The 6,564-nt window shown below is 51.4% G+C and overlaps 1 protein-coding gene across 1 annotated transcript; it reads right to left on the reverse strand.

Moving 5' to 3' along the window:
- Nucleotides 1-550: 550 nt before the first annotated feature.
- On the reverse strand, nucleotides 551-2,605 carry NCS54_01486900 (Hypothetical protein; the record flags this gene model as incomplete). The annotated part of the gene is made up of 1 exon (XM_053159990.1): nucleotides 551-2,605. One exon carries the CDS (start codon nucleotides 2,603-2,605, stop codon nucleotides 551-553), a length of 2,055 nt encoding a protein of 684 aa, XP_053015965.1.
- Between the last annotated feature and the right edge of the window lie 3,959 nt (nucleotides 2,606-6,564).

Below are 6,564 nucleotides of genomic sequence, written 5' to 3' on the forward strand. Positions count from 1 at the left end.
CCGAAGTGTAAATGGCTTAGCGTATCTAGCGGCCCTATGAGATTCGTTCTCCCGGGCGTAATAAAACATACATACATACATTCACACTATCACCCCCCCAAAGGAGTAAGTGGGCTATCATGAGACCTCAACAGCCACGCTCCGTAAGACCCTCTATAGCAAGCGCTTACTGTTAGAGGTGCATTGAGGAGAGAACTAAATCTGGTATCCTGAGACGAAAGTAAAGCGGCATCTTAGCAAATACGACCAGCCGCTTTTAGGTTCTCCTCGCTCTCTGGTTCATGTGCGACTCAGCTTTGATCCATGATGGAGGAGATCAGTGTGATGTAAATTTCATACGCGTCCCAGTCTAATACCAGTAAGCTATGATAATTCAACACATGCACTGAGCCGAGTCTAACAGGAATTAGGAAATATGCTGCGCCCTGGGCATGTCAGCAGGGCACATCTGCGAGGGCGAAGTTCAACCGTGAACTCTTCCGTAGACCCTCAAGAGTATCCTGCCTATTTATCGCCAATCAGGAATGCAGAGGGATCGCCTTGAACAGGTTCATGGCCTCATAGGAGCGGTGGCCAGCGCCGCAGCGCCCGGTCTTACAAGCCACTTCAGCAGCTTCTTCATTAGCAGTTGCCTATTCACCGGCTTGGCGATGTAATCATCCATGCCTTTCTCCAAACAGCGCTCCATATCACCCTTGAGCGCGTAGGCGGTCATGGCGATGATGGGTAGGCGCACGCCGCTGTTCCTTATCTGGGCTGTCGCCTCGTAACCATTCATTACGGGCATGCTGATGTCCATGAGAATCAGCTCAAAGGCGTCGGGCGCGGCGGATAGTGTTGAGACTGCCTGGGCACCGTCCGAGACGACTGTGATGTGCTGGAATCCGAAGGAGTGTAGCATTCCGACCAGGACCTTCTGGTTGATGATGTTATCCTCGGCTGCGAGGATCCGCATCGTCGGCGCGATCTCCTCCAAATGTGTCAGCTGCGCCGCGACGTCCTCGCCTTGTGGGACCTGCTGCCGCGACAGTTCGCTGCTGCGTTTGGGCTGCGCATTGACGGTGTGGATCTGCTGAAGGCTGTTGAGCTTCTTTAGCTTGACCGTAAACCAGAAGATGCTGCCCTGCCGTTCCGGGTTAGGTTTATATCCAATATCCCCACCCATCTGCTCAGCGAGCGATTTCGCGATGGACAGCCCGAGGCCAGTCCCTTGGCGACGCTTCTCATACGGAGTATCAAGCTGCGTGAATGGCTTGAAGAGTTTCTGGGCGTCATCCTCCGACACGCCATGTCCAGTGTCGGCTACCTCGGTGAGGATCGTGTGAGTGGTCGCGTCCTCCGCGAGCAGCGACACGCTAACCAAAATGGACCCTCTTTCGGTAAACTTTACGGCGTTGCCTACAATGTTCTCAACGATCTGGCGGCACCTGAGAGGATCTCCTTCTGCCCACTTTGGCAGATCTGGTGCCAAGACCAGCCTCAGCGACACTCCCGGTTGCACAGTGGTCTGCTCACCGCGCACGACCGAAGCGACCACATTAGCGATATCGACCTCGTCATTCTTGATGGAAAACCTGCCTGCCGCAAGCTTAGAGTAGTCGAGAATATCGTTGATGACCTGCAACAGGACACGGCCCGACTCTTCAATTATATTGGCTGTTTCCCGCTGCTCCTCGGTCAGGCGGCTGTCAAGAAGCAGAGAGCAGGCGGAGAGCATGCCGTGCATCGGGGTACGGATCTCGTGGCTGATGTTGGCTAGAAAATCATTCTTCAACTTGGTGCTCTCCTCGTAGGCCGCAATCAGCCGCAATTCTGCCTCTTTTCGCTCGGTGAGATTGCGAGTAACCTTGCCGAAGCCGACGTGGATGTCGTTCTTATAGACGGCCGTGATGACGACGTTGGCCCAGAATCGGCTACCATCCTTACGGTAGCGCCAGCCCTCATCTTCCACCCTGCCCTCACGCAAGCAGATCTCAAGCTCTCTCTCGGGCTTCCTGCACTGGATATCTTCCTCGCCGTAAAAGATCGAGAAGTGTTTACCGACGATTTCTTCCTTCTTGTATCCCTTGTTCAGCTCTGCTCCAGTATTCCAGGTCACCACGTTTCCGCGAGTATCGAGCAGGAAGATGGCGTAATCCTTGACAGCTTGAACGAGGATGCGGAAAGCATCATCGATAGGTAGCCAACTCTGAATCATTCCGCCATCGGCAATTGTGATATAGAGTTCGGACTTCTCCCATTCGAAGATCAGGCACAGCAGTTCGTCATCCCTGTGGACGGGCGTAATACGCGCAGTCCAAGAGACACCGTCCGCGATATAGGAGGCATGGCACAGACGGAGAGCTCGAGCAGCGACGGCAGTCTCGATGGCGTAGACGAGGGGAATGCGATCGAATCTTTCAGTCGGAGAACCCTGGTAGAGGGCGATGAAGAGGTCTTTATCGACAAGTTCGTCACGTCTGCGACTCCACGCCTCCAGCAAGCCGGCCGAGGCTCTCTGTATGCGATGCGACGGAGAGACGACGAGGGTAGGGACGGGTAACAGGTCAAGGATCTCGCTCATGGCCGGGACCGTGGCGTTGAGCGCCTTGGTGATCGTGTTCATTGGTAGTGGATGGACAAAACTTTTCGACAACGCGACGTCCCTTGGCGGTTACAGGCTTGTTGCCCGCGATGAGCCGCATGGAAGACCGAGGAGAAGCGGCTTGGCCTCCGCCACCAGCATGGTTCCCTGCGTTTCCATGAATGACGTCAGAGCAACTCCATGCTTGGACTACCGTCCTTCTGGGTGCTCCTTGGGGTTACGGCCACAAATGCGAGAAAAGTTGGATGTACAGAGACAACTCCAATAAAGTTAGAAACGCGAAGAATAAAGTCGCCGTGTGTCAATGGTAAATGCGTGCCTTTTAAAGGACTTGCCCGAGTTGGGGCCCTATCTCATCAGTGCCCACAAACCTCAATCCCGTACCTCGCCCCACATGACCCCGGTCATGACGACAGTACAAGCGGGGTACGGAAAGTTAGTTCAATGAAGCAATTTCGGCCAAAACACCATACAAATTATTGTGAAGTTATCAATGAATTCCCCGCCAATTCTAGAAGAGATACATGTTATCAACGCCTATGATGACAGTAGCTTTATCAAAGAAGATCACAGTAGCCGTATACACCCAAATGACCCGACCCGGATAGCTGTTTTTCTGGCCGAAACAGACCGCGGCACCAAATTCGAGCCTTTCCCTGTAGAAACACACAGCTTTCGCATCAACACACTACCCCCAACGCCGCTGCAGCTATTCCAGCTTTTTCTTCCTATTTCCCTTGTTGAAAAATGGGTTCAATACACCAAGGTCTGGGTCACGTGGCTCAAAGAAATCGGCGTTGTTGATAGCTGGAAGCACCCAATGCGGAGAACGGCAAGTCTGAGAAAATGGGAAGGAACCTCAGTTGCAGAAGTATATGTATGGTTTGGAATACTAATTTATATGGGCATACATAAGGAAAGAACGACCAAGAGCCACTGGAGTACCCCCAAGCCGGGTGTTCAACGCCCTGAGCACTCAATCATCAAGTTCATGCCGTATTGGAAGTTTCAGCTCATCCACCGGCACCTTCGTCTCTTTGACCACAGCAAGATCAATGAGGCCGCACCTCTTCCGAAGGTATTCCAAGCTGCTGATGAGTGGTCTGATCATATACAAGCCGTGTCCGCAGAGATCTTCGTTCCGGGCTCTCATTTAGTTGTAGATGAGTGTATGATTCGCTACACAGGCCGGTCAAATGAGACAACGCTTGTCAAGGGCAAGCCCGACCCCCTAGGGTTCAAGATCTGGGTTATCGCTCAACAGGGCTTCTTTATAAGGTGGCTCTGGCATATCAAGGAAGCAAAATACGGCGCCGTTGGCGTTGAACTTCCCCCGCCGAAGTCATCTACACAAGGCCGGGGAGGGCGAAGAGGCGGTCGAGGCAGGGGTGCAGCCAAGGCCGCAGGGAAGAAGCCTGCCGCAGAAGACAAGCCTATCGCCTTGAACTCGACCCAGAGCGTCGTTGTTGCCCTAGCAATTATGTTGCCAAAGGCGACATATCACGTCTTTGTGGATAACCTCTTTTCGTCGTCAGATCTCTTCCGCAGCCTTCGCAAGCATGGCCACGGGGCCCACAGGCACGGCTCGCCCTAAGTGCGGCATCCATAAGGAGCTACAACAAGATAAGAAGGCTGATGAGGGGGCCAAAACCAGCTACTAACCCTAAGAGTTTAACCAAGTCAAGGTGATCCCAACCCCTGACAATCAGGTACTAGCTTCAGACACTTTTTGTATGTGAAATCCCTACTAATTTGTCTATGTGCCATACTTCTAGGTCAACCAAATAGCTTGGAACGACAACTGCCTTGTGTTATTCCTGACTACTATGCTCACGGGCGATGAGCGAGTCGATCGAAAGAGGAAGAGGCCGTCTTCTAAGTCAGAAGCCAAGCCGATACAGCGTTCTTTGGTGACGAAGCTGTCAAGGTGATAAAAATCCCGACAGTTGCTGCTGCTTATAACGACGAAATGAATCATGTTGATCGAGGTGACCAGTTGAGGTCATATTATGCGCATGATCATCCCCTCCGCCGCGGCCCTCGGCAGGCACTTTGTTGGATCTTCCTTCTTGATGTGGCTCTGTCAGACAATTGGCTCCACAGGGATCATTGATGGCACCAGTCAATTGATGAGAATTATCTAAGGAGCAATTGTACTATACAAAAGAGAATGACGTTGCTATCTTATATAGAAGACGGAAATCCGTGTGGAACGGAAATTCTGAGTGGAATTCCGGAAATAATCCGGTGGGCTATGCCGTGTGTGCGACAGGCTGATATGCGACAGGCTCTTATCAATAGCTATATTGCTCAACTACACAGGCCGCAGCCAAATTGGAAGACATATACGGCTCAAAGGGAGTGGCGAGAGTGCATTTACAACGCTTTATTCAACACATATCATGAAGAAAGCCAGCCAAGGAAGAGGTATCGCGCAGGGGACGAATCCGACCCTGAAATACAGCAAAAAGAGCACCTTCTTGTCCGCCGGAAGATGAGGTCGGATTGCTTTGCTTGTCAGGGCTTTCGGCAAGGCCAAGTGAGGTCAAAGGGCCAAAAAAGGAGGCCACTTGGGGAGGGTGACGGCAATGCGAGAAGGGGGCAGACTGATTACTGGTGTAGCGTGTGTAAGGTTCCTCTTTGTACCAACGGGAATTGCTGGTACTTCTATCATAATAGAAATTAGGTAGGCAATAAAGTACCTCTTATTTGAGATATTTTAATTGGACCAACCCCGCTGTCAGGACGAGAGTTGAGGCTTGTGGGCACTGAGGAGATGGCACAGCATAAACTTGTCCGAAGGGGGAAAAAAGCTAATTGCGTTGCTTGTCAGGGCCACCGGGTTGGGTAGCCAAGGTCAAGAAGCTCAAGGGAGCCTTGGCGCCAGTCAGCAATACTAAGAAGAGGCCTCAATTAAAGAAGAAGAGGCATCAATCAATTTGGGGGTGTGAGCAGTGTAAAGTCGCGATTTGTAACTCAAAATATTGTTGGGACATCTATCATGGGCTGATTTAGGTAGGGAATAATGTACCTTTTATTCTTACATTTTAATTGGGCAGACATCCCTGGAGTGACCTGGCGGGAGCCTTTCGACAATTGAGGGGATAGAGGCGAGCAATTGACTCCCGTGAGGCAGTTGCAGGAGGGAAGAAACCCCTTAGAAAGCCCTCCGAAGTCGGGAAACCTATTCTGCAGTGTGGTCGTTACGTGAGGCAGCCCTAATAAAACTACCCCCTTTATCCTTCGCGACACACGTCTCAACCCGCAACCCGAAGCCCAACTTTGAATCATGGATCATTGATCAATGAAATTGATGAGCTTGCCCCTGAGTTGACCGCGAAATCCTGATTAGGCTAGTGCGTGACCGCGAAGATCAAATGAAGTTAGTGCATGGCTGCTAAATTCTGGTTGGCTAGAGATTTGAGCGCTAAATCCTAAATAGGCTAGTGTAAGGACCGCGAAACTCAAAAGGGTAATTTCGACTGACCCGATGACTTCGCACAAAAGGCATATTACGGGGTGTAGAATTGACGCCTCGGTCTGCGGCGGGAGGAAAGTCGGGCTGCCGCGTGCTATCCCCTTGCTCGCGGCGGCTGTCATCCTCTCTGATGAAGCTGCTATCATGATATGCATTGAGGGCCTCGCCCGGTATTGATGGAGAACTCATAGATGACTTTGCAATGATTTGTATGACGATTTTGGCGGCAATGGTTAATGATGCATCTTTTGGTTCCCCTCATGTACCTGTCATGTGACAGGGGTCATGTGGGGCAAGGTACTTTCGGGAGCCTTTCGACAATTGAGGGGATAAGCATATTCCAAAGGTCGCCTCTTGCCATGCCTCTTGCCATTTAATTGACTAATTTGGCCCGAGATTTTATAAACTAGATCATCCACCTTATCCAAACGCGACAGCAGACGAGCGGGATTCTGACTATGATAGAGGCGTGCTGTTATGACCCGGCCCTGTGTTTATTTCT

The sequence above is a fragment of the Fusarium falciforme genome, chromosome 13 (assembly GCF_026873545.1).
Source record: "Fusarium falciforme chromosome 13, complete sequence".
NCBI lineage: Eukaryota > Fungi > Ascomycota > Sordariomycetes > Hypocreales > Nectriaceae > Fusarium > Fusarium falciforme.